The sequence below is a fragment of the Pristiophorus japonicus genome, chromosome 4 (assembly GCF_044704955.1).
Source record: "Pristiophorus japonicus isolate sPriJap1 chromosome 4, sPriJap1.hap1, whole genome shotgun sequence".
In the NCBI taxonomy this organism is placed as follows: Eukaryota; Metazoa; Chordata; class Chondrichthyes; family Pristiophoridae; genus Pristiophorus; species Pristiophorus japonicus.
The window spans coordinates 55,696,069-55,723,640 of NC_091980.1; the positions used below are offsets into that span (position 1 = coordinate 55,696,069).

General features: G+C 45.1%; 1 protein-coding gene across 13 annotated transcripts in view; it reads left to right on the forward strand.

Moving 5' to 3' along the window:
* LOC139262914 (protein Jade-1-like) overlaps window positions 1–27,572 on the forward strand; it is a 197,528-nt gene that overhangs the window by 133,107 nt on the left and 36,849 nt on the right. For all 13 annotated transcript variants that reach the window (XM_070878203.1, XM_070878205.1, XM_070878204.1 and 10 more), the window contains 2 exons: window positions 3,629–4,147; window positions 13,195–13,312. In XM_070878203.1, the coding sequence (XP_070734304.1) occupies window positions 3,629–4,147; window positions 13,195–13,312 (637 nt within the window). The remainder of the gene's footprint in view (window positions 1–3,628; window positions 4,148–13,194; window positions 13,313–27,572) is intronic.

A 27,572-nucleotide genomic window follows, 5' to 3' on the forward strand; every position in this document is an offset into this window, starting at 1 on the left:
AAGATAAAAGCCCCATCCCGTCCAATCTTTCCCAATAGCTGGAATCTTTCAGTTCTGGTATCATCCTTATAAATCTTTTTTGCACTTGCACCAGTGATTCTATGTCTTTTTTCCAGCCTGGAGAACAGAACTGTGCACAGTACTTGAAGTGTGGCCTGACCAGTGCTCTATACAAGTTTTAACATAACTGCACTACATTTGAATTCTATATCCTAAAAAGAAATCACAGTGCTTTGTCTGCATTTTTTTTATTGGTTTGCTCACCTGCGATGCTGCTTTTAATGATTTGTTCACCTGTATTGCTAGATCACTTTGCTCTTCTATCAGTTCCTTATTTTCTAAGGTGTAGGTGATGTTTCTATTTTTCTTACCAAAGTGCATTGCCTCACCTTCTTGTGCTCACTGACCTACATTGGCTTCCGGTTAAACAACACCTCGATTTCAAAATTCTCATCCTTATTTTCAAATCCCTCCATGGCCTCGCCCCTCCCTATCTCTGTAATCTCCTCCAGCCCCACAACCCCCTGAGATGTCTGCACTCCTCTAATTCTGCCCTCTTGAGCATCCCTGATTATAATCGCTCAACCATTGGTGGCTATGCCTCCTGTTGCCTAGGCCCTAAGCTCTGGAATTCTCTGGCTCTCCGCCTCTCTACCTCTCTTTCCACCTTCAAGACGTTCCTTAAAACCGACCTCTTTGACCAAGCTTTTGTCAAACTCGGTGTCAAACTTTTTATCTCATAATACTCCTGTGAAGCGCCTTGGGAAGTTTCACTACCTTAAAGGTGCTATACAAATACAAGTTGTTGTTGCATTATGTTGCATTCTTCTTGTTAGCTAGACACCCCATGCCCCCCTTCCGCCCCACCCTCAGGTTTTAACTGGTTGGAACTGTTGTCATACTCTATGTATATAACTATTTTAACTTGTTTAGTATTGAACAGTACAGTACAGCAATCAGTTGTCTGAATTACTTACTCCGAGTCCTATGCCTGGATTTCAAGTCACAATCTGGGTTGATATTCCAATGAAGTAGTAGTAAGGGATTTCTCAATTGAAGTTGATCTTTAAATTGACATGTTAAACCAAGGTGCTGTCTGGTTATTTAGGCAGGCATTAAAGATCCAATAGGACTATTTGGTCAACATTATTTCCCGTCAATACCACCAAAAACACTAGATTAACTTGTCAGTGGAATGTTGCTGTCATGGAAAGGCTGAATTTTCTGCTTACAGAACAATGATTACTGTGCTCCAAATGTTGTGCGACGACTTTGAGACACTTTGATGTGATAAAGTGCTATTTAAAATTATCATTTAATTAAAACCTTTCATCCTAGTTCATATTGGAGGAAACAACCAACCCTGTTTTTGCATTCGGATTAACTGTTCCCTGTAGTTGAACTAGAATAAATGCTTTTTCGATTGGATTTAAGAGAAATAGGGGGAGAAATTCACTATCATCCCGTTTGGGGCACTAAATTTTAAAAGTTTGAAAGGTTAGTGCCAGGCGCTAATGATTTCAAACTTTTAAAAAATTGACCGTTTGAGCTCCAAGAAGGAAGCGGAGCGCTAAATCAAGCACTCCACTTCCTCCCTGGAGCACAATGGGCATCGGGTGACTTCAGCTCTCGTGTCCAAAGTCTCCTTCCCTCCCTTTAAGAAATTATGTAACTATTTGTACTGCACATTTTTTGACAGACGGGCGTCTGTCCAGCCCCACCCCCCATGCCTGTACTGCACTTTTTTTGACAAACATGCGACAAGCCCAGCCCCTGGCAAGCTCCTTCCGCCCGCCCCCCCCCCCCCCCCCCCCCCAGCTAAATCATTCCCTCCACGTGGTGCTGAGAAGCAAGGACTTGAGGCTCCGACTCTCTTTCTCCCCCCACCCCCCGGCCGGTGTGGGGCCGAGAGCAAGAGGGAGGCTGGGGGAGAGAGTGAGAGAGGCTGGGGGGGGGGGAGAGTGAGAGAGAGGCTAGGGGAGAGAGAGAGAGAGACTGGGGGGAGAGTGAGAGAGGCTGGGGGGAGAGTGAGAGAGGCTGGGGGGAGAGTGAGAGAGGTTGGGGGGAGAGTGAGAGAGGCTGGGGGGAGAGTGAGAGAGGCTACGGGGAGAGAGAGAGAGACTGGGGGAGAGTGACACACGGGTGGGGGGAAGACGGATCTCATTCTTCCTACCTCATACAAGGGACATCGTTGGAGTGTATGATATCCAGAAGTCATGACATTGTCACTATTCACTTCATACCCAATAAACCTGTAAACAATCCGTACGCAATGCCTGCCCCATTTATGGGGGTTGGGGTGGGGGTGGGGGTGGATGGATGGGGTAAGACACTTTGGCTGGGGGAGGCATGCACTTGGACTGGGGTAAGGCACTCTGGCTGGGGGAGGCATGCACTTGGACTGAGGTAAGGCACTTTGGCTGGCCCTTCCTTTCTTAAGGGGAGCTCTGTCCTCTGTCGCTTCAGGAAGTCAAAGTGGATCGAGTTACAATTTGCAAAGTCAGTGAGACCTTGGGATGGGTGGTTCCAGCTACATATTCCTGTGAAATTTCAGGGTGTGGCTTATCCTCCAAGGGGACCAATCATGGACAAATGGTGGAGCATGGTGGCCATTTTGGCAGTACAAATAAGCACATCCTTAAAGAAAAGGGCCATTGTTGCAGGCTCTGCAATATAAAAGGCACCTACCTGGACCACCAAGGCAGTGGCGATCCCGCGCGATCATCATGGCACTCAAGCAGAGTCCCGGGCTGAATGATCGTGGGCAGGAACCCTAAAAAAAAACAGCAGCAAGAAATGTATTTTCTTTTTACTTACCTCGGCCACCTCGCCTTTAATCATCGCTCCCGTAGCAGCCGGCCTCTCGATCCAGGCTTCCTGCGGCTATCGGTGCTTTCTCCCGGTGTTGCTGCAGGGGGAGGAAGTCAATTTTGGGTCCGGGGTGCTACCGGGGCGATGTGCACGGCCGTGATATCACGATCTCTGGGCGCAGGAGATTGGGCTGTAGCACCGCCTCTAAACTCCCGCCGAAAATGGTGGGAGTCAATGTCAGCACTGCACCCGGTCGCAAAGCCATTTATGCCCCGTTAGCACCAACAGGAGGGGTAGAGGTACCCAGTTTCTCCCCCATAGCTTCTGATCATTCAGTCACTGAAAAATCAGAAATTGGAGCACGTCCATTGGATTATAAGACATTTAAATCAGCCTCATAAATGGAGCAATTCCATGCCAATTGTTTGAAGCTGCTTTTGCCATTTCATCAAATTAGCAAACTGTCATGCTCGAACTGTTTGCTCCTGATAGTCAGATGTGGGTGAATGACATCACCACCAAAGACTGCGATAGTTCAATGTGTAAATCCCACAAAGACTGAGTGTTGATTTCCTTACAAGCTGTAAGTTAGTATTTTAAGCTCTGTTTTACACACTTGCCCCACGGTGGAACTGTACCGCCAGTGTGAGGGCACCATCAGCAAAATGGATTTACCTGGTGGAGGGGAGGTAAAACCATTGTAGAATTGAAAACCATAAACTGAATAAAGTCCTGCGGGTAGTGGTGTTCAATTTGAGGTCTGCTTAATGGGAGCAGTATTACATTGATGGGGATTTATCTTTGCTCTCCTCTCTAGTGCTCGATGGCTTCCTGTATCACTGCATTCCACGTGACGTGTGCATTTGACCGCAACTTGGAAATGAGGACTATTCTCGCAGAGAACGATGAAGTCAAGTTCAAATCCTACTGCCTGGAGCACAGCAGCACGACCACCAACTCCTCCAGCAAATGGGAAGAGACCATGAGCAAACTGAGCGAGGCGTGGCAGCTGGCCGCAACCACTGATGGGACAGCGGAGATGAATCAGACTGAGCGTGACCTGGAGAAGGCCAGTCTGAGAAAGCAGAAGCTGCAACAACTTGAGGAGGAGTTCTACGAACTGGTAAAGCCCTCAGACGTGGCCCAGCAGCTGCAGATGTCTGACGGCCTGGTGGATTTTTTCTACCAGTACTGGAGGCTCAAGAGAAAGTCGAATTTCAACAAGCCACTCTTGGCTCCAAAAACAGATGAAGTGGACAATCTGGCTCAGCAGGAGCAGGACATCTTATACCGACGACTGCGGCTCTTCACGCACCTTCGTCAAGATTTGGAGAGGGTGGGTATGAGTTTCAAAGTTAATTACACCTCATACAGCCTAAAGAAAAGAAATAACTTGCATTTATATAGCGCCTTTTATGACCTCAGGACGCCCCAAGGTGCATTACAGCTAATGAAGTACTTTTGAAGTGTAGTCAATATTTGCATGTGGTTGGCTACTCGAGATTGCTAAACTGTGTATATCTGACTGATGAGTATATTGTGTAAAAATTATTTTAAGTGTTAGTGAACTGAACGTGTCCTGAGGCAGGGAATATTGGACCTAAAATTCCCGTCGGAGGCTTCCTTCGATCGAATGCCTCCGACCCGAAACTTCTCTACGAAAGTACCTGGTGGTCCCAGAAGCGCCTTAGATTTTGGTCGGAGGCCTTCTCTTCCCGCGCTTCACTGCGTGTCCACGTCTTCTAGATATGCAAGTAAAAGCTGGAGTTACGTGAGACTGGACAACCAATCACGGTACAGTATTCTCACTGATAATAATGAGAACTCCGTATCTCCCAAGTTCCTATTACTATCAATGGGAATACCCCCTAAAACACCCAAACACAACATAAAACATAAAAAAAGCACCTCACATATTTAACATTAATTGAAATTAAAGTTAATTAAATGTTTTAGAAAAAAAATATTTTTTTGAGTTTTTTTTTAAGTGTTTTAATAGGGTTTAAAATAAACTCACCTTAGTGGACAGGGTTTTTAACATAAAAATGTGTTTTTAAATGTTATTTTTATATGTTTTAAAAGTCTTACGCTGGTAAAAGTAGGCTATGCGCCTGCTTTACCAGGCGCAAGAGTTTTAAGGACATTTGCTGGGCAAGAGTTGAGCAAATAGCCCAATCTCGCCTGCGCGAATGTCATGGCAGTGGGGATACGGAAGATCTGTCAAGAGAAATCTTGACGGATTGGAAAAGCCAGTTTCGGCGCATATGTATTCCGTACGGACCTGGCAAGGCCGGAATTTTGGAGCCAATAACTCACCAATTCATCGATACGCTGACATTGATGTTTTCACAGTATATTCTCTGACAGAAAGTTGAGTTTACAGGCAGGCTGTGAAATCTGTCACCATCCTATCTACTGCTTTCAGCTTGTTGGGCAATTTTTCCAGTTATTCCCATTTAAAATGGTTTTCATTCCCAGTTCCTGTCCCTGTTTCTTTGCACTTGTTTTCTTGTTTGGTTTCCATGTGTAGGAGAATTAGATTTGCACAATGGGAGGCGGAGCTAACACTTGCTCCATAGCACAAATGAAACTGCTTTGCAAGTCATTTGTAAATTCCTGACTTTCAACTATTTTTGGCGTCAGTATTCAAAAACACACCAAGTACAGAATGCCACTGAGCCACACAGAGCAAGAAAGCCCGGGGTTGACTCCCTGCTTGATGTAGAATTAGTGGATCTCAGCCTGGGCAGCAGCGGGAGCGTTACAATCAGAACCATTGTCCCTGGCAAAGGGTTACAAAAAAATCAGAAGGTTCTCCTGCTGAAAGTATACGCATGTGGACATTGAGTGAAGGACAAGGTCTGGCTCGGTTGCAATACCCCACAGTGAAAGAGCCTTCCAACACACAATGTCCATGAAGAATGTTAATTTGACAAAGTACCAAAAGGCTGCCACCAGCACCTGCAAATATGGACCCCCAGTCTTAGTCATTAACTTCAGAACTGGAGGGTTAGGGAGAGAAAGTCAAAGAGTAAATAAATGAGAGGGAAGGTGGAGCAAATGGAAGTTTTATTGGTGTTTAAATACCTATTATTCTATTAATATCCCTTGTTTGTGGATTTCCTCCCCCTTCAATCTATTCTTTCCCCTACAATCTTGGTCTCACCTAACCTTTACTTCCTGATTTAGCTCCTCTTCTCCCCTACTCTTTATAACTTTTCTCATGACTTGAACTATGGGCCCTGTTTCTCAATTAACAAGAACTCATGATCACCAAACTATGTTTTTATTTTCATCCATGCTTTGAAGACGCCGCAACTCATGAAGTCTCCCCCAACCCAGTGCTGCCCACCACCCAGACACTGGATTGTTGTGTGAGACCACAACTGGGAGGGACTTCCCCCACCTCTTGATTTCTCCCTCCTTGTTGGGGTGGAACTGAGGAAGTGAATGACCTTTGAGAGTTCACGCTGTGGGAAATCTGGGAGTATGAACTCGTAACCTGGCCCGTTGCCCACTGCAGAAGTTATTTCCTATGAGAACACAACATAAAATCAGAAAAATAATGCAGAAGCCTTTGTGGTTTGTCAGCATCACGTGTTGTCCTCTGTGAATGCAATGAGATCAAACGGGCGGGCATCTTTTTAAAAGCTATTACAGACCAGACCCAGGATGTAGTGTCTTGTTACATTTAATTGCACACCCTGTAATGAAAAGCAAATTTCCTTGTTTTTGATGACACTTACAAAACAGTTATTTGGAAACTACTGAATCAGAAAAAGCCCAACAGTTAATGCATTAGGAGAGCTGGCACTGAGTGCATGTGTGTCTCTGAAGTGGGGAGGGAGAGCAATGCAAACAGTCAGTGCCTTGGATACCAAGCAGCAGAGTAATGGGATGCTGAGGAGCATTGGGCAATCATTAGCTTTGCCATACACATTGTACAAAAGGTCAGTCTTGATTTACTGTTGTTGGAAGCACACAGATGTTTTAGTGCCTGTGAATGTAATAATTGACCCTTTGAATTGGAGACCAGAGTAAGTTCCATTGATAGGTTTGCTTTTGAAGAAATTATGGCTTGAAAGTAATATTACGGTATGTAGGCATTCAACCCAAAGTATAAGGCGCCTCTGAAAATTTCTCAAAACTCGTGTTACAATAGGATGTGGATAAGGAATATCATGTAATGTAATAAAACTTTCATTTTGCAATTCATTTTGTTTGATAAGTTGAGCATGTGTTAAGGCTGGCTTTAGCTGCTGAGTTATCTTTAATAAGCCCTACAAATTGCTATTTAATGAAATGGCAGTGTATTGGTGCCCAGCGGCACTGTGCAAGAACACAGGTTGGTTCCCACACTCTGCTAAATTCCCAATCTGAACAGTGCTGTGCCAAATTGAAGTTCGGTTTCTTTGAAGGGGCAGAGGGAGGAAGAATTGAAAATCTCACAATGTGTACTGAGGCCCCAGTGGCCAATCAAAGTTTGAGGACACCTTCACATTTGATGGCTAGCAAGCTCTGAGGCTTTGAAATCATTGATTAAATCCCAAACACAAGTGTTACATCAGTACTTGACTGGTTGACATTCAACTGCAGGACCTAGAAGTGAAAGGCAAATTGCAATACTGCATTTTGGCTTCTCGTCTGAGGCCAGCATTTGAAATCAAACCAGGCTGATGGAGGAAAGCATCCTTTCTCTACTGATTGTGCTGGTTCTATCTGAAATGACTTGGCCAGTTTCAACCCAATTCTCAATAGGTGTGCCCTGCAACCCAAAATTGGGGCTAATTTGGCAACACACTGAGAAATGTGATGAGGATTTCTCATTTGGGAAACCAAATTAGTGGTCTTCTGTTGCTGGAGCTGAGGCACATTTGGGGCGATTTTTATCTGCGCTTTGTGTAACAAAATCATCAACTTATTTATAAGGAGCACATTTATGTTTTCACTACACACAAGGACAAATTCAGCAAAGCTCTGCTCCCAGTGCAGTACGTCATTGGACAGGAGCACAGATCAGATGTAGAGCTATAATACTATAGCCACGATTCTTCAGCCCACGTCTACTGCAAGCGAGACTCGGCTGGCAGTGCAGTCTCATTTAATCTGCCCTGTAACATGCTCCGGAAATCTTGCCTCACTTTTGGGACAAAAGTAGAAGTAATTTAACATAGCATGCAAACTATGCTAAACCTGGCCTGACTGTTTAATGCCTTTAGTTAGAAACAGTTCTATTTACCTACATTGCCATCCCTTACCTTGATGAACACCGGATTCAGAATGCTGTATAATTTCTTTTAGCAGTTATATAGGTTCTTATAAATTTGATGCTAGTTAGTTCAGCAGTTCTCAGTCAATAAATAAGATCACAGATGCAAAGCTTACAGTAAATTATTGATACTTTATATTATAATCAAGATCAGCATCAGATAACTCTCATCTTCAAATCGTTTTTCAGCACCGTGAACCAAAGGACTCTGCATCTTGAGCTGCCCACCAGCTCACTAATGTTTACTGACTGCAGATCTCACAAAAGCAATTAAAAGTATATTACAATGGTTACAGTGAATTGTAACACCCACAGATAGCCTTTCCACCATCTCATTCCCTCTCATTCACCCTGCCCCACCCCCTCCATATAATGACCTGATTATTGTGCATGTGTCATCATCATCATCATCATCATCATAGGCGGTCCCTCGAACGAGGATGACTTGCTTCCACACCAAAAGAGATGAGTTCATAGATGTTTCAATGGAGGACCCGATATTCCAGTCCTGAACTCCAGGGGTGGAAGATGCCTGTGCGTGGATTTTTTTGACGTGTGGTGACCGTTGCACATCAGCCACCACATGGGCTTGACAGAGCTAGGGCTTTATCCAGTGGCAAGGGTTAACCAGGACGATTGGAGACCTGCTCTGCTACACAGACCTAGTGCACACACATATCGCGGTGTGAGCTGGCCAATGCTGCCCCGGGCCCTCGGCTCTTCTGGGCCCCGCACCCTCATTTGCCACACCTCCGCCACGATCACTCGCCATTTCTCCGCCACAAACATTCGCCGCACCTCCGCCACGATCTCTCACCGCTCCTCCGCCATGATCTCTCACCGCTCCTCCACCACAAAACATTCGCCGCACTTCCACCACAATCTCTCACCGCGCCTCCTCACCAAACATTTGCCGCACCTCTGCCACGATCTCTCACCGCTCATCTCTTGTAACATCTCAGCCATGACCTCTCACTGCTCCTCCACCTCAATCATTCGCCGCACCTCCGGCACGATCTCTTGCCGCTCATCCGCCCCGACCTTCCCGCTCCTCTACTGTGCCTGGGCCCCGCCGATGTTCCTGCCAACGCTCCAACCGGCGACTTGGGCCTTGATGATGTCACTCAGTCGCCCACCTCGAAGTTGTTGCACACTTGGGACGACTTGCGCTGGAAACTGTAGTGGTATGCCCACGATGTTTCAGGGCCCGCGCTCGCTCTTTTGTCCTCCCGACCTGCGGTGGTGTCCTCTCGCAGGTCAACTTGGACAATGTTAACTCTCACTTGTGTTTTCTGCCTCACTGGGATCAGGTTACTGTGTGGGCACAGTTAAATGTAGATCATAACAGATGATCTCCTTATGTAGAGGCTTTTAAATCTAACTGCAATAAGCCCCACATGTATAAACGTTATAATCTCTTTGGCCCTTTGAATTTGTAATATTTAACAAAATAGTATCTTGGATATCCGTTTAGCCTTTATATTAAGTTAACCTTGCAGAAATATTGGAGTAACAGCACAGTAACATTAACAGCACTGACCACCAGAGTTACCGTCTCCTTTAATATGCACACCACTGACCACCAAAATTAACATCGGGGCCCAAATTGAGCCCCGCCCCAAACGGGGCGTGCTCTCCGTTTTTTTAAGGTTTTCTCCGCCGCAATCCATGGGGCGGAGATCCGACAGATATTCGGGTCTTAGAAAATATTTTTCCAGTGGGATGGTGTTCCGGGCGGGTGCGAGGCAAAAGTGGCCTTCAGTTGGGTCAGCCGCCCCGTCCAGTCATCTGACATCAACGCGACGTGCACATGTCACCATGTCCCACCCCTTCAGTTAAAGGGGAGGGCCTCTGCGAACTCTGCATGGGGTTTAGTTAGGTCCAATGGACCACCAGGGAGGGTTTCAGCTGGGCCAGCGACCTGGCACCCAAGAAGGTGTGAGCATCCGTGGGCACCATTGTCGGGCCGATCTGGCAGTTGACCGACAAATAAAATAAAATGGCATCTGCGGCAGTGCGTCCTCCCCCTTAAGGGCGGACACACCGCCCAGGCACACACAGCTTCCCGCTGTCGGGGGTACTGACCAGCTGCCAATCCACTCCTGCGGGGCAATTTCCCACGCAGGGCGGAAATGGAATAGTCGGTGGGCAGTTCGCGGGTGTCCAACGGGGCGAAAAGAATGGGTGGCGCGGTGGCGATTACCGCTGCAAAACCCAGGTAGGTCAATTTTAAAAATGGTCCTCACTCCGCACCGACTAGGTGGAGAATCAGTACCGACCCGTGGCCACCTCATCTTAAAGAAAGGGGCATTTTCGGCCCAAATCCTCTTTAACATTCACACCACTGACAGGGGGGAGAAATTGGCCTCCTTTGCGCCTCCTGCTAGCACCTCCAGGGGGCGCTAAGAGCTTACCAACCGGGTGCGGTGAAATCACCGACGCCCACGAACTTCGATGGCGGGTTTGCACTTACCGTCTCGATCTCTTGCTCCCCGGAGATTGTGACATAATTCGGTGCACAACGCCCCGTTACCGCCCCAGATGCAATATTCGCTTCTGCGCGCTGCAGCATCGTGGGCGTCAACATCGACAGCTGCAGGAGGCTTTGTCATCTCGGCTGGCCGCTTGGGCAGCGATATTTAAAGGCAGTGGTTGTCAAAACCACTGCCCAGTGGTAGGCCAAAATGTAATAATGTCTCCAGTGTGCTGTATTTAGATTTTTTTCCAGCCCTGCACACGATTGATCAGCTCTGCACTCTCAGAGTGCTCGGGGCTGCCCTTCGTGTATCGCAGGTGCTGTCGATGACCATTCCCAGCCTTAGCCTCAATGATCGCAGCTTTGGCCCTTCTCTTTAAGGGAGGGAAGCAACCTGTAAAACTGCCAGCGCTGCACGGAACATTGTGCAGTGCTCTGCCGACACCAGCCCTCTCACTCCCTTTAGTGCTTTAAGGGAAGGGGTAACACTTGATTTAGTGTTCCACTTCCCTCTTGGAGCGCTAAATAGCTAAGTTCCCCTCGGAATCAGTTGTCTAGCGCCCGACAAGACTTTTGCACTCCCGCAAAAGTTATCGTCGCAAACAGGGTGCTACGCAATTTCTAGCCCTTAGTGTATCCTTTAACACTCACAGCACTGACCACCAGAGTCACTTTTTGTTTTTTAAGATTGGTACCACTGATCACCAGAGTTTGCATCGCTCAATACTGCCAGACATTATAAGTTGTTGCAGTTCTGTAATTAAGACGTTACTGAATTACTGTTAATTAATTATGATAGTTCAACAAGTTTTATTTTTATTACACTGCTTATTTATAGCAGTGTTGTTGCATTGTTAATAAACAGCTGTATGCTTTTAGAGCTAGTATTAAATCTTTGTTAAAAATTGCCGACTGCTTTATAGTCGATGCCAAATCGAGACTGAGCATTGCCATTATGGTAGTTTTTCTGTGAATTATTTTCCTTTCTTCCCCCCATACTTCATTTTTCTGTCACACAACTTCGCCAGTCAAGGTGTAGGCATGGGGATCTGCTTCCAGACCTCTCTTTATGCCATTCCAATATCTGGAAGCAGGGAGCAGTGGGATATGTTCTGGCACTTATCCCTAAACAGTTGAGAGTTCCTGCACTCTCACTGTGCTTCTATAAGGAAACCTCATATAAAGGCCAGATGCTCCTCTGTGGGGTGGGGCAGAGGGAAAAGTGGATTGAGTCTACTTTTGTACTGTGGCGTGCTGAAGAATGCCATTGGTGCAAGCCAGGAAACAGGCAAGGTACCACCGAGCCTCTTGGCTGCAATTGGTGCATGGCCAGTGCTGACCAGAAATCATTGGGTAGAGAGAATGTAAATCAGAAATAGAGTGGTAGAGCTATTTACCAAGAAAACATATTCTCCTACCTGGAATTTTCCCTTTAGGCATGGAGGTGAAACCGGTGACAGTGGATAGGCTGCTCGTTATACAGCCCGCCCAATTTTCCTTTGTATCGACGTCAATGGAAAGCAAAATCGGGTGGGCTGCATAACCTGTCGCTGATCTGCTCCCAAAGTGAAATATACTCACATTGTCTTTTTTTTAAATGTTTCCTGATGGTGTTAAATGGATCCCAACATTTTGTTTGTGAGTGTCAACAATAAACCACTCACCGCGGTATACAAAAGATGCCAACTTGAGCTGATTATATTAGCTATTCGCTGACACCAGCTCAGTTGCTGATGAAGGATATTCCTATCAGAGTATTAAAAACATTTTTTTGTTTGTTAAGTGGGAGAAAGTACACCACATTGAACATGCCATCCCTTAATAATAGGTCTATATGACTGATCATTTGTTAAGTAGTACTGATAGTGTCTCATTATTTTATGTAGCAAGTCATCACGGAATAACTATCAAGTGCCTGTGACAAAATACGTGTTTCATTGGTAATTCTGTTGTGATTGGGGCAGGTGCTGTGAAACTCCTACTACACCCAACCTTTTGAAAACTTGATGGGACAGTGTAGAGAGAGCTTTACTGTTCATTTAATTTGTGATATAGCTGACCTGGGAGTTCCTGATGCTGACACTATGTGCCCAAAATGCTCGCTGAATGAGCATAAAATTCACCAGCAAATATAAAGCAAGAAACTCCCTTCAGATTAGCCAAAAGTTCTGTAAAATAAGCAAAATATCTGTTTATGAAGGTCCTGAGGGTAATGGTTATTTTGGTAGATTTAGCTTTGCTATCTGTTTAGCATTGATTGTGTCAGTATATTCTCCATTGCTCCCTCTGTGCCCTTTCCAGAGCAATCCTAGCAACTAGCACAACATTAAATCTGTCACGTCAGTATTGTATGTATCTTAGGAAATGAGGTCAGAAGGTAGGTCAGTTGGGAGTTTATCATGTAATGCTACTCCAAAGCCCCCATCACTGCCTGTACCAGTTCAGAAATTCTATCGGTGTCCCTCTATGACCAATTCTATTCTTTTAGGGTGTGTGAGGACCTGTTCGGTGTTTATTGATCCAAGATTAAATTGACTACAGTCTATCAGCGTTCCATGTGACAGTGCGAGTTGATGGAGTTTTGATATACTCCAGTGTGAAATGTTCAAAAGGGCAATAACATGCTTGTTTTTAACAGGTTAGAAATCTGTGCTACATGGTGACACGGAGGGAGAAAATGAAACGATCAGTCTGTCGACTCCAGGAACAAATATTCCACCATCAAACCAAACTGATAGAAGAGAATCTGCATCGAGGTAGGTCTCTGCTGAATCAAGTATCTTTCTTCTGCCTTAATTCCCTTTTCTAGGCCGCAAGCTGATCTTTGGCTTAAAGCGCCTGAGGGCTAATTTTTGGTGATGATGTAAAACAGGAAATATCGGATCGGTCGCTCGTCATGCATACCGTCCAATTTTTTATTTTTTATTGACTTCAGTGAAATACTTTTGAAGTGTAATCACTGTCATTATGTAGGCAAACACAGCAGCGAATTTGCGCACAACAAGGTCTCACAAACAGCAATAAGTAAATGACAAGAACATTTGTTTTGGTACTGTTGATTGAAAGTTAAATGTTGGCCAGGGCATCAAAAGAATCCCTTGCTCTCCTTTGAGTATTGCCATGTGATCTTTTGGCTTCAAACCACAGCCTTCTGACTTGGATGCGAGACACGGCTGACATACAAGTATGTTTGTATCTTTTTTAAGTATGTTTTACGAACGTAGCAACAGAAGTAAACCATTTAGCCCCTCAAGCCTGTTCTGTCATTCAATGAGATCATGACTGATCTGCAATCTAACTCCATATACCCGCCTTTGGCTCATATCCCTTAATACCTTTGCTTAACAAAAAGCTATCAATCTCCGATCTAAAATTAACAATTGATCTAGTATCAATTGCCATTTGCGGAGGAGAGTTCCAAACTGCTACCACTCAATGGGCCCAAGTTTCCACACGATAAAAAACGGGCGCCCCTCCGAGCTGGGCGCCCGTTTTTCACGCCTAGAACGGCGCCTAAAAAAAAACCTCGCAATTCTGGAGCGTTCTGCAGCTCCTTGTCTGCCTAGCGTGGCGCCCAGGAGGGCGGAGCCTACACTCGCACCGATTTTGTAAGTGGGAGGGGGCGGGTACTATTTAAATTAGTTTTTTTCCTGCCGGCAACACTGTGCGTGCGCGTTGGAGCGTTCGCGCACGGGCAGTGTGAAAAAAACATTGGCACTCGGCCATTTTTGTAGTTCTTTGTAGCTGTTTAATTTTTGAACATTTTTTAATAAAAGCACATTGCCATCAGCACATCAGCACTGAGGCTTCTTGCAGCCTTCGCACTGTCTCCTTCCCGCCCCCGCCGGAACAAAACGGCTGTTCCCTTCCCCCCCCCTCCCCTCCGCGGGAACAAAACGGCTGTTCCCTTTCCCCCCCCCTCCCCGCCGGAACAAAACGGCTGTTCCCTTTCCCCCCCCCTCCCCGCCGGAACAAAACGGCTGTTCCCTTTCCCCCCCCCTCCCCGCCGGAACAAAACGGCTGTTCCCTTTCCCCCCCCCTCCCCGCCGGAACAAAACGGCTGTTCCCTTTCCCCCCCCCTCCCCGCCGGAACAAAACGGCTGTTCCCTTTCCCCCCCCCTCCCCGCCGGAACAAAACGGCTGTTCCCTTTCCCCCCCCCTCCCCGCCGGAACAAAACGGCTGTTCCCTTTCCCCCCCCCTCCCCGCCGGAACAAAACGGCTGTTCCCTTTCCCCCCCCCTCCCCGCCGGAACAAAACGGCTGTTCCCTTTCCCCCCCCCCTCCCCGCCGGAACAAAACGGCTGTTCCCTTCCCCCCCCCTCCCCGCCGGAACAAAACGGCTGTTCCCTTCCCCCCCCCTCCCCTCCGCGGGAACAAAACGGCTGTTCCCTTTCCCCCCCCCTCCCCGCCGGAACAAAACGGCTGTTCCCTTTCCCCCCCCCTCCCCGCCGGAACAAAACGGCTGTTCCCTTTCCCCCCCCCTCCCCGCCGGAACAAAACGGCTGTTCCCTTCCCCCCCCCCCTCCCCTCCGCCGGAACAAAACGGCTGTTCCCTTTCCCCCCCCCTCCCCGCCGGAACAAAACGGCTGTTCCCTTTCCCCCCCCCTCCCCGCCGGAACAAAACGGCTGTTCCCTTCCCCCCCCCCCTCCCCTCCGCCGGAACAAAACGGCTGTTCCCTTCTCTCCCCCCCCCTCCCCTCCCCGCCGGAACAAAACGGCTGTTCCCTTCCCCCCCCCCCCCCTCCCCGCCGGAACAAAACGGCTGTTCCCTTCTCTCCCCCCCCCTCCCCCCCGCGGGAACAAAACGGCTGTTCCCTTCTCCCCCCCTCCCCTCCGCCGGAACAAAACGGCTGTTCCCTTCTCTCCCCCTCCCCGCCGGAACAAAACGGCTGTTCCCTTCTCCCCCCCCCCCCCCCGCCGGAACAAAACGGCTGTTCCCTTCCCTCCCCTCCCCTCCGCGGGAACAAAACGGCTGTTCCCTTCCCTCCCCCCTCCCCTCCGCCGGAACAAAACGGCTGTTCCCTTCCCCGCGGGAACGAACAACTGCAGAATTCTCCGTGCCTGAAGCACTTTCACACAGGTAGGAAGATGGTTTATTTAATCTTTGCTTTGCTTATAAATGTTTATTCAGGTTGGATTTATTTGTATAATATTTGTAGAAGTATAAATAAGGATTTATTGTAGAATTTAATGAGAACCCTTCCCCCCACCCCCCCCCCCACCTCGTTCTGGACGCCTAATTTGTAACCTGCGCCTGATTTTTTAATGTGTAGAACAGGTTTTTTCAGTTCTACAAAAATCTTCACTGGCTCCATTCTAACTTAGTTTGGAGTACATTTTCACTGTGGAAACTTTGAAATCAGGCATCAGTGGCCGGACACGCCCCCTTTTGAATAAAAAATTCTGTTCCAAAGTAGAACTGTTTTACCTGACTAGAACTGCAGAAAAAAAAATGTGGAGAATTGCGATTTCTAAGATAGTCCGTTCTCCACCAGTTGCTCCTAAAAATCTGGCGCAAATCATGTGGAAACTTGGGCCCAATGTGTGTAGAAGTGTTTCCTAATTTCACTCCTGAAAGGCCTGGCTCTAATTTTTAGACTGTTCACTAGTCCTGGAATCACTAACCAGCAGAAATAGTTTCTCTCTGTCTACCCTATCTGTTATGCTTAATATCCTGAAACCATCGATCAGATCACCCCAAACCTTCTAAATTCTGGGGAATACAACCCTAATTTGTTTAATCACTCTTCGTAATTTAACCCTTGAAGTCTGAATATCATTCTGGTAAACCTCTGCTGCCCTCCCTCCAAGGCCAATATATCCTTCCTGTGGTGTGGTGCCCAGTACTGCTCACAGTGGTGTGGTCTAACCAGGGTTTTTTACAGCTGCAGCATAACTTCTACCCCTTGCATTCTAGTCCTCTAGATATAAAGGCCAGTATTCCATTGGCCTTTTTGATTATTTTCGGTACCTGTTCGTGACATTTTAGGGATCTATTTACCTGGACCCCCAAGTCTCTTTGGACATCCACTGTTTTTAGCTTTTCACCATTTAAAAAGTACCCTATTCTATCCTTTTTAGGTCGAAAATGGATGACCTCACATTTGCTTCCATTGAAATCCATTTGCCACAGTTTTGTCCGTTCACTTAATCCATCAATATCCCTTTGTAATGTTATGCTTTCATCTACACTGTCTACAATGCCGCCTATCTGTGTGTCATCGGCAAATTTGGATATCTAACTTTCTATGCCATCATCTAAGTCATTAATAAATATTGTGAATAGTTGAGGCCCCAACACAGATCTCTGCGTTACAACACTAGTCACCTGCCAATTAGAGTACCTACCCATTATCCCTACTCTCGATCTCCTGCCAATTTCCTAACCAGGTCAATAATATCCCTTCGATTCCATGGACTTCTACCTTAGATAACAGTCTTTTATGTGAGACTTTATCAAATGCCTTCTGGAAGTTCATATAAATAACATCTATAGACATTCCCCTGTCCACTACTTTAATAAATTCAATCAGGTTTGTCGGGCATGACCTACCTTTCACAAATTCTAGCCCGTTTTCTAAGTCTTGCAGAACATATAACGTGAAGTGGTGCTGTGATACCCATCACATTGCTTCTTTACAATTGTGCAGCGACAATTAAAGCAGTCAATAAAAGGATTTTACTGGAACATTGCAGTTCTGACTTTCTTGTTACAATTTTGATTAAAACTGAGGTAAAAGCATTGGAATCCACATGGGGGTGTCTTAGTGATGAAGTAATGGTTTAATGGAATGTCCCATGTCAATGCGGTGAGAGCAACGTTGAAAGCAAATGAGCATTAAGTGCCAACAGCCTATAGCATTGAAGAGCTGAATCTGAATTCATGCCACCTTTGAATCAACACTCATAATGTGTCTAGGATGTAAGCTCAGATGCGAAGGAGGTGCTAAAGCTGAATGTGGAATGACAGTAACTGTATGCTATTGGACAGGATTGTAGGTTGAATTTCTGTCATTTATCTAAAATGATATATTCCTCTCAGTGGACTACTAGCTCATGCTCAGATTTATCCACTCCAGACACTGCAGTGTCACAATGATTGATCTAATAATAGATAAATAAAACTTGCATTTGTATAGCAGTGTATCACATTCACACAATAAATTACCTTTGAAGTGCAATAACTGTTATACAGGTAAACACTACAGCTATCTCATACCAGCTATGTCCCATAAGCAGCAGTGAGACCAATTCATTTGTTTGTTTCATGGTATTGGCTTAGGGTTGAAGGTTGGCTATGACACCAGGAAAATCCCCTGCTTTTCTTTGAAAAGGTGTCCTCAGATGTGGACGAGCAGAAAAGCTTAGGGGTCCAAGTACAAAAATCACCAAAAGCTAGTAGAGAGATACAGAAATAATGTAAAAGGCGATGGAACGTTGGCCTTTATCTCAAGAGGGCTGAAATACCACAACAACAAGCTGTATTTATATAGCACCTTTTAACATAGTAAAACATCCCAAGCACTGCATAGGAGTGTTATCAAACACGATTTGACACCAAACCTCTTTTTTTATTCATTCAGGTGGTGGTAAGCCGCCTTCTTGAACCGCTGCAGTCTGTGTTGTGAAGTTGCTCCCACAGTGCTGTTAGGCAGGGAGTTCCAGGATTTTGATCCGGCGACGATGAAGGAACAGTAATATATTTCCAAGTCAGGATGGTGTGTAACTTGGAGAGGAATTGGAGGTGATGATGTTCCCATGCGCCTGCTGTTCTTGTCCTTCTCGGAGGTAGAGATCGCAGGTTTGGGAGGTATAATGACATATTAGGGCATATGACCAAAAGCTTGGTCAAACAGGTAGGTTTTAAGGAGCATCGTGAAGGAGGAAAGAGAAGTAGAGAGGCGGAGTTGTGTAGGGAGGGAATCGCAGAGCTTAGGCCCAGGCAGCTGAAGGCACGGCCACCAATGCTGGAGTGATTAAAGTTGGGGATGTGCAACAATCCAGAATTGGAGGAGCGCAGAGATCTCGGCGGGTTGTAGGCTGGAGGAGGTTACAGAGATGGGGAGGGGTGAGGTCATGGAGGGATTTGAAAATAAGGATGAGAATTTTAAAATTGAGGCATGGCTTAACCAGCAGCCAATGTAGGTCAGCGAGTACACGGATGATGGGTAAACGGAATTTAGTGCGAGTTAGGTCACAGGCAGCAGAATTTTTGATGACCTCAAGTTTAAGGAGGGTGGGAGATGGGAGGCTAGCCAGGAGTGCATTGGAATAATTAAGTCTAGAGGTAACAAAGGCATGGATGAGGGTTTTAGCAGCAGATGAGCTGAGGCAGGAATGGAATCGGGTGGAAGTTATGTTACAGCTGTACAGAGCTCTGTAGAAATCCCACCTCGAGTACTGCATTCAGTTCTGTGTACTGCACCTCAGGAAGGGGTGCAGTGCAGATTCACCAGAATGATCCAGGCAGTAAAAGGGTTAAATGATGAGGACAGGTTGTATAGATTAGGCATGTATTTCTTTGATTATAGAAGATTAAAGGGTGATCTAATTGAGGTGTTTAAGATGATTAAAGGATTTGATAGGGTAGATAGAGAGAAACTATTTCCTCTGGTGGGGGAATCCAGAACAAGGGGACATAACCTTCAAAATTAGAGCTAGGCTCTTCAGGGCTGATGTTAGGAAGCACTTCTTCACACAAAGGGCAGTGGAAATCTGAAACTCTGTCCCCCAAAAAGCTGTAGAGACTAGGTCAGTTGAAAAATTCAAAATTGAAACTGATAGATTTTTTTTTAGGCACAGGTCAGGGTTACGATCCAATTGAATGGCAGAACAGGCTTGAGAGGCTGAAAAGCCTACTTCTGTTCCTATGGATCATTTAAAGTCCACCAGAACTGACCAGTGGAACCTTGGATTATGTCCCATCAGAAGGACAGCATCGCTGATATTGCTGCAGATTTCTCAGTGTTGCACTGCCTAGATTATGAGCTCAAGTCCCGATTATGTGGCTCCTCCTTGCACAATCTTCTGACTAGTCAGCCTATGTTAAACAAAATGAAACAAATCAACTGGTCATTCATCTCATTGCTGTATTTGGGATATTGTTGGAGATTGGCATTTGTCCATATAACAAGTCAAAAGTGTGAAGCACGTTGAGCCATTTCAATGTGATCCGATGCTATATCAATAGAAGAATTATTATAATATTCAAGATGCTAAAATAGAACAAAAAGGTGATGGTTTAAATATAGCGATGGCTTTAGTTGTAAAGAGGACCATGCCAGATTCACTTGTTAAGAGATTCTTTGTCACAGAGGAGCATATGTCTGTGGGATTACAAGTTGTTCCTTCTGGTGGGTGTGCGTCTTTACTTCTCTGGTAGTATCTCAGTAATAAGTAGCGTCCTGTGTCAACTGTTTAAAAAGTCTTGCCACCAAAGAAGAGGATTACGTGCCTAACACCAGATTTGGACGACAGCTTTTTCTCCCAGTTCTTCTTTTCTAGGATGTTGTTCATATGCAGCCATTCACTACTTCCCCAGGACACCATTCTTTTTGTGTGAGCCTAGACAGGAACTTTAAGCACACTGAGTGAATGTGTACATCCCTGTCCTCTTAATTTCCATGCAACAACAACAACTTGAATTTATGTAGCATCTATAACGTAGTGAAACATCCCAAGAAGTGACACAGGAGCATCATCAAACAAAATTTGACACACTATTAGGATAGCTGGCCAAAAGCTTGGACAAAGAGGTAGGTTTTAAGGATCGTCTTCAAGGAGGAGAGAGAGAGAGGTAGAGAGGCAAAGAGGTTCAGGGAGGGAATTCCTGAGCTGACAGCCTTTCCAGTATGGGCCACTAGATAGAGATTGGGTGCAGCTACCCCGACTGATTATCTTTTTCCCTGTCTCCCTGCCCTCCCCCTCCCCCCACACCGCACACCTCACACCTGGGGATGCCAAGACTAACTGTAGTTCTCTCACCACCACATCAGTTGGAGCTAATTCAGCGCAGAGTAGAGATAGAACCTGGGACCAAGCTAGTCTGTTTGGGCTAGAACATCAGTCATCATATTTAGAGTTATTTAGGTTTTAAGCTACATAGATTTCACAGGATATTTATTAGTTCAGTGAAATAACAGATAAAACACTGCCGTTAGCTGCAGTTCAAATCTGCCAGCGGTATAATCTTGGGCCTGAAAACTACACTCATAACCATCATTTGTCTCATTACTGTGGCACACAAACTTTATTCAGGGAATTCCCCATATATCTGTTTATGCTAAGTTTCTGCACCTGGGTTTTTTTTTAAATTCCCATAACATTTTGAGTTGTTTCTGGAACAGTTAGTACTGAACATCAGTGCTGCACTGACCTTTTAATTACACGTTTAGTTAGACTGTCTGAATGGCTCAGATCTTTCTTGAGCATTAGTTGGAATATCCTGCGTACAGAAGACAGTTGGACATACACCAAACTTGAGCAGATGCACTCCAATCAGCTGTTAAAGAAGGCTCAGATACGTCCAGTAAAAATTGCTATCCTTACACCAAAGCAACATAAAATGAATCATAAAATAGAAGCGATTAAATAAAGTGTATAATAACTTATGAACTGCACAGAGCAGTCTCAATACTTGCAGAACATATGACTCAGATTGTGAAACGAAGGGGTGCCCCCACTATTACCACAAGCTGCACTTCTTTGCAACAAAAGTCATTTAGCAAAATAGAACGGAACTTTGGGACGGTGGGTGACGGAGCAGACAAGTGCTGGGAGAGCAACTTGAAGGTTGGCGTTAGTGCTGTTTGATGCACATAGCTGTAACTTAGCTCAATGTCTTATCAGCTTACCTGTCACCGCTTCACTCCCACAGCCAATAGTGGTTTGGCTGAGCATTGTCATTTCTCTGCAGTCATTTGCCAGTGTTGGCAGATGGTCTTTTCCTCGTGCAGATGGCTTCCTTTATTCATTCTAATTTTTAGTGGAGAGGGCAGAAGAGAACTGCCCAATAGGAAGTCTAGGGGTCTTTACAATTCAGTTGTCAGAGGTTTTCTTCTTCCTCTTCTCGTCCAAGCTGGAGTAACTAGGCTTCCTATTGGCTCTGAAGATCAAGATGTAGAATCAGTTTGGGTGGAGATAAGCATAAATAAGGGGAAGAAGTCACTGGTGGGCGTAGTCTACAGGTCCCCTAACAGTAACTACGCTGTTGGACAGAGTATAAATCAAGAAATAATGGAGGCTTGGAAGAAGGGTATGGCAATAACCATGGGCAATTTTAATCTTCACATTGATTGGACAAATCAAATTGGCAAAGGTAGCCTTGAGGAAGTGTTCATAGAGTGTATCCGGGATGGTTTCCTTGAACAGAATGTTGAGGAACTAAACAGGGAGCAGGCTTTCTTGGATCTGGTACTATGTAATGAGACAGGATTAATAAATTATCTCCTAATAAAGGATCCTCTAGGAAAGAGTGATCATAGCATAGTTAAATTTCAAATTCAGTTGGAGGGCGAAAAAGTTGGATCTCAAACCAGTGTCCTGATCTTAAATAAAGGCGATTACAAAGGTATGAAGGCAGAGTTGGCTAAAGTGGACTAGGAAAATAGATTAAAGTGTGAGATGGTTGATGAGCAGTGGCAGACATTTAAGGAGATATTTTGTAACTCAACAAAAATATATTCCAGTGAGAAGCTTTTGAACTGCACAGAGCAGTCTCGGTACTTGCAGAACATATGACTCAGATGGTATCAAATTGAAAACAATGCCAAGATTAGTGGGATGCCAGAGGATTGGGAATTTTTTTTTTTTAAACAGCAAAGGACGATTAAAAAAATAAAGAGAGAGAAGATAGATTATGAAAGTAAACCAGCAAGAAATATAAAAACAGGTAGTAATAGCTTCTACAGGTATATAAAAAGGAAGAGAGTAGCTAAAGTAAACATTGGTCCCTTTGAGGATGAAACTGGGGAATTAATAATGGGGAACAGGGAAATGGCAAAGACTTTGAACAAATACTTTGTATCAGTCTTCACGGTAGAAGACATTAAGAACATCCCAATAATGGATAATCAAGGGGCTATAGGGAGGGAGCAACCTAAAACAATCACTATCACTAAAGAAAAAGTACTCGGTAAAATAATGGGACTAAAGGTGGACAAATCCCCTGGACCTGATGGCCTGTATCCAAGGATCTTAAAAGAATTGGCTACTGAGATAATGGATGCATTGGTTGTAATGTACCAAAATTCCCTGGATTCTGGGGTGGTCCCAGCAGATTGGAAAACTGCAAATGTAACACCCCTATTTAAAAAAGGAGGGAGACAGAAAGCAGGAAATTAAACCAGTTAGCCTAACATCTGTCGTTGGGAAAATGCTGGAGTCCATTATTATGGAAGCAGTAGTAGGACATTTGGAAAAGCATAATGTAGTCAAGCAGAGTCAACATGGTTTTATGAAAGGGAAATCATGTTTGACAAATTTGCTGGAGTTAGAAACATAGAAAATAGGTGTAGGAGTAGGCCATTTGGCCCTTCGAGCCTGCACCGCCATTCAATGAGTTCATGGCTGAACATGCAACTTCAGTACCCCATTCCTGCTTTCTTGCCATACCCCTTGATCCCCCTAGTAGTAAGGACTACATCTAACTCCTTTTTGAATATATTTAGTGAATTGGCCTCAACAACTTTCTGTGGTAGAGAATTCCACAGCTTCACCACTCTCTGAGTGAAGAAGTTTCTCCTCATCTCGGTCCTAAATGGCTTACCCCTTATCCTTAGACTGCGACCCCTGGTTCTGGACTTCCCCAACATTGGGAACATTCTTCCTGCATCTAACCTATCTAAACCTGTCAGAATTTTAATTGTTTCTATGAGATCCCCTCTCATTCTTCTGAACTCCAGTGAATACAAGCCCAGTTGATCCAGTCTTTCTTGATATGTCAGTCCCACCATCCTGGGAATCAGTCTGGTGAACCTTCGCTGCACTCCCTCAATAGCAAGAATGTCCTTCCTCAAGTTAGGAGATCAAAACTGTACACAATACTCCAGGTGTGGCCTCACCAAGGCCCTGTACAACTGTAGTAACACCTCCCTGCCCCTGTACTCAAATCCCCTCGCTTTGAAGGCCAACGTGCCATTTGCTTTCTTAACCGCCTGCTGTACCTGCATGCCAACCTTCAATGACTGATGTACCATGACACCCAGGTCTCGTTGCACCTCCCCTTTTCCTAATCTGTCACCATTCAGATAATAGTCTGTCTCTCTGTTTTTACCACCAAAGTGGATAACCTCACATTTATTCACATTATACTTCATCTGCCATGCATTTGCCCACTCTCCTAACCTATCCAAGTCACTCTGCAGCCTCATAGCATCATCCTCGCAGCTCACACCGCCACCCAACTTAGTGTCATCCACTACATTTAATCCCCTCGACTAAATCTTTAATGTACAATGTAAACAGCTGGGGCCCCAGCACAGAACCTTGCGGTACCCCACTAGTCACTGCCTGCCATTCTGAAAAGTACCCATTTACTCCTCCTCTTATATGAGTCTATAGTGGAGCTTAAACCCACAATCTTCTGACTTACGGGTGAATGAGCCAAGCTGACACTAAAAGGGTCAGAAATAAACCACATAAAGGTGAGGAATGGGTGGAGCTTGGAAGCAAAGTTAACGAAATTCTAAAGATCTGAAAGCAGCATCAATACAGTCAGCAATCTAACAGAGCAAGACGTGTAAGGAAGGACCTTAGTAGGATTGGAACAAAGAACGTGACACATATCCTTCAAAAGGACAAGCATATCTGCAACCCATGCGCGCTCCCATAATGATGTCTTTTAACTGGAGGAAGTGTGTGGAGTTAAAGGGGAAGTTGTTCAAAGTGAGACCAAGTTCAGCCAGGTGGCGAATGGGGGCTGTTTGCGTCAGCGTCTGACTGGGGAGAAGTGGAAGTCCCAGAAACCACCCTGGTGAGGGATGGTGGTAAAGAGTGATCACATCCATGATGGAAAGGCAACAATTAGATTGGGGCTGCAGAATCTGAAATAATCAAAGTGGCAGTAGGCAACAGAGGAGTCATGGATGTAGATGGGTAGATACTGGACAAGGGGGAAATAATAGGGCCAAGGAAAGAGGAATTAGTTTGGTGGGGCAGGAGCTAACTGAAATAGGCCCTGTTTGTGTATGGTGAGGAGGAGGTAGAAACAGGCTGTGCAAGTTAGAGATGTACATAGGCTTTTTCATTTTTGTCTTTCTGCCTAATTTCATGTAGTTAAAATCCCAACTGTTTATACTTTGTGAACTCTAAAATATTACAGCAATAATGGATAGATAGTGGGAACAAAATAAATTGATGTTTCAGTTGTTATTGTTATGTAAAAGGAACTAACCAATAGAATAAAGCATATTATGAAAGTAAGCACAAACTACTTCCTTTTCATATTAAAACATAATACTGACCAGAACAATTAAAGTATCCAAACAATTCCAAACATTCTTGAAGTATGACAACCTAAAAGTGTAAGGCTCCTTGGATTATATAGTAGCAGATAAAGAAACAAAAAATAACTTCACAGGCAGCCAGAAAGTAGTCGAAGTTAGAAATATATCGTAGGAGTTTGACTGTGAGAAACTCAGAGGAAGGGATGGCTCCACCAGTTGCAGGAAATTCCACCAGTAGCCTGGTAAGCAAGCAAGCAAGTTATAAGATTCAATCAATTTGAAAGAACTGAAAACACATTTTACCTACTTGAAAATTAAATTTACAACATTTTTATAGTACAAATACAACCCACATCCTTTTAACTGAGCCTTGTCCACTCCTGCCACTAATTATTGAAGTTTACTCTTGTTATATACCAAATTTTCTCCGCCACAGTCTCTCGCCGCTCCTCAGTCCCAACCTCCCGCTCCTCTGTTGTACCTGGGCCCCGCTAATGTTCCTTCCCACACCTGGGTACTGGTGACTTCATCCAGACACCCTCCTCAAAGCCGTCGCCCTCCTGGCATGGCTCACGCTGCATCTTGTAGTGGCATGCTCCTTTTATACCCCCGACCTGCGGTTGGTGTTTCCTCACAGGTCGAGGCACCACGCTGGTTCCAGGGCCGCCATAATCAGCGGAGGTGCAGTGAGTGATCGGGGTGGAGGAGTGGTGAGAGATCGTGGCGGAGGTGAGGCAAGAGATCATGGTCGAGGTGCGGCGACTGACCGGAGCAGAGGAGCGGAGAAAAATCGGGGTCCAGGACCGATGTGATCGGGGCCCAGGAGAGACGAGGGTTCGGGGCCCAGGAGAGACGAGGGCCCATGGGGCAGCACGGGCCAGCCCACACTACGGTCTATGGACAGTAGGAATATGTGGGCGCACTAGGTACGTATGGCAGAGCTTGGTTTAATCGTCTTGGTTAACCCTTGCCACTGGACCAAGACCTCGCTCTGTCAAACCCATGTGGTAGCTGGTGTGCAACAGCCACCCCATGTTAAAATAATCCACGCAAAGGCATCTTCCACCCTTCAAAATGTAGTTCGGGACCTGGAATATCAGGTCCCTCATTGAAACACATGCAAACTCATCCCTTTTTGGTGTGAAAGCAGGTCATCCTCGATATGAGGGACTGCCTAATACTAATACTATACTATACCAAATTTACCCAGGTTTTCGTGTGCGGAGTTTGAGTTTTGGGAAAACAGAGTTAATTCAATGTGATTTACAAACAATTGTCTTTATTATGATGCTATACCCACAAAATCATCAATGGGAAAATAAAAAGTGGCTACAGATGAATTGCACGTGATGTGAGTTTAACGATGCACATATATATTGTTGGATTTCAATGTGACGTAAATATAAATTGAACTGTGGAAATTTGATTTGAACCATATTACTAAAATATTCAAAATGTTTTCACAAACCTGATGGCACAAAACAAGTTAACATTTGCATTGTAGACTGTAAAGTCTATTATGACAGCTCTACTCCCGGAATCAAGCCAAAGTTTAGATTTAAGACGTTTCATCTTCTCAGCACTGGTATCTTTATTTCTGCCTAACTCGACAATGTAACCACCATTGCCGTATGTAGCAAGTCTACCCCAGTGCCACAGCTCGAATTGAGTATTAGGAACTGAGTATTCCCATTCTGATCCAGTTTTAGGTCTTTGATGATGTATTGAGTGGGGTGGATAAGGGGGAACCAGTGGATATGGTGTATTTGGATTTCCAGAACGCATTCGATAAGGTGCCATATAAAAGTTTACTGCACAAAATAAGAGCTCATGGGGTTGGGGGTAATATATTAGCATGGATAACAGATTGGCGAACTAACAGAAAACAGAGAGTCGGGATAAATGGGTCATTTTCCGGTTGGCAAACAGTAACTAGTGGGGTGCCACAGGGATCGGTGCTGGGGCCTCAAATCTTTACAATCTATATTAATGACTTGGATGAAGGGACCGAATGTAATGTAGCCATACAAAGATGAGTGGGAAAGCAAGTTGTGAGGAGAACACAAAAAATCTGCAAAGGGATATAGACAGGCTAAGTGAGTGAGCAAAAATTTGGCAGATGGAGTATAATGTGGGAAAGTGTGATGTTATTAACTTTGGCAGGAAAAATAAAAAAGCAAATTATTATTTAATTGGGGAGAGATTACAAAATGCTGCAGTACATGAAACACAAAAAGTTATCATGCAGGTACAGCAAGTAATCAGGAGGGTAAATGGAATGTTGGCCTTTATTACAAGGGGGATGGAGTATAAAAGCAAGGAAGTCCTGCTGCAACTGTACAGGGTATTGGTGAGGCCACACCTAGAGCACTGCGTATAGTTTTGGTCTCCTTATTTAAGGAAGTTCACTGGAGGCAGTTCAGAGAAGATTCACTAGGTTGATTCCTGAGATGAAGGCGTTGACTTATGAAGAACGGTTGAGCAGGTTGGGCCTATACTCATTGGAGTTTAGAAGAATGAGGTGACCTTATTGAAACATAAGATACTGAGGGGGCTCGACAGGGTAAATGAG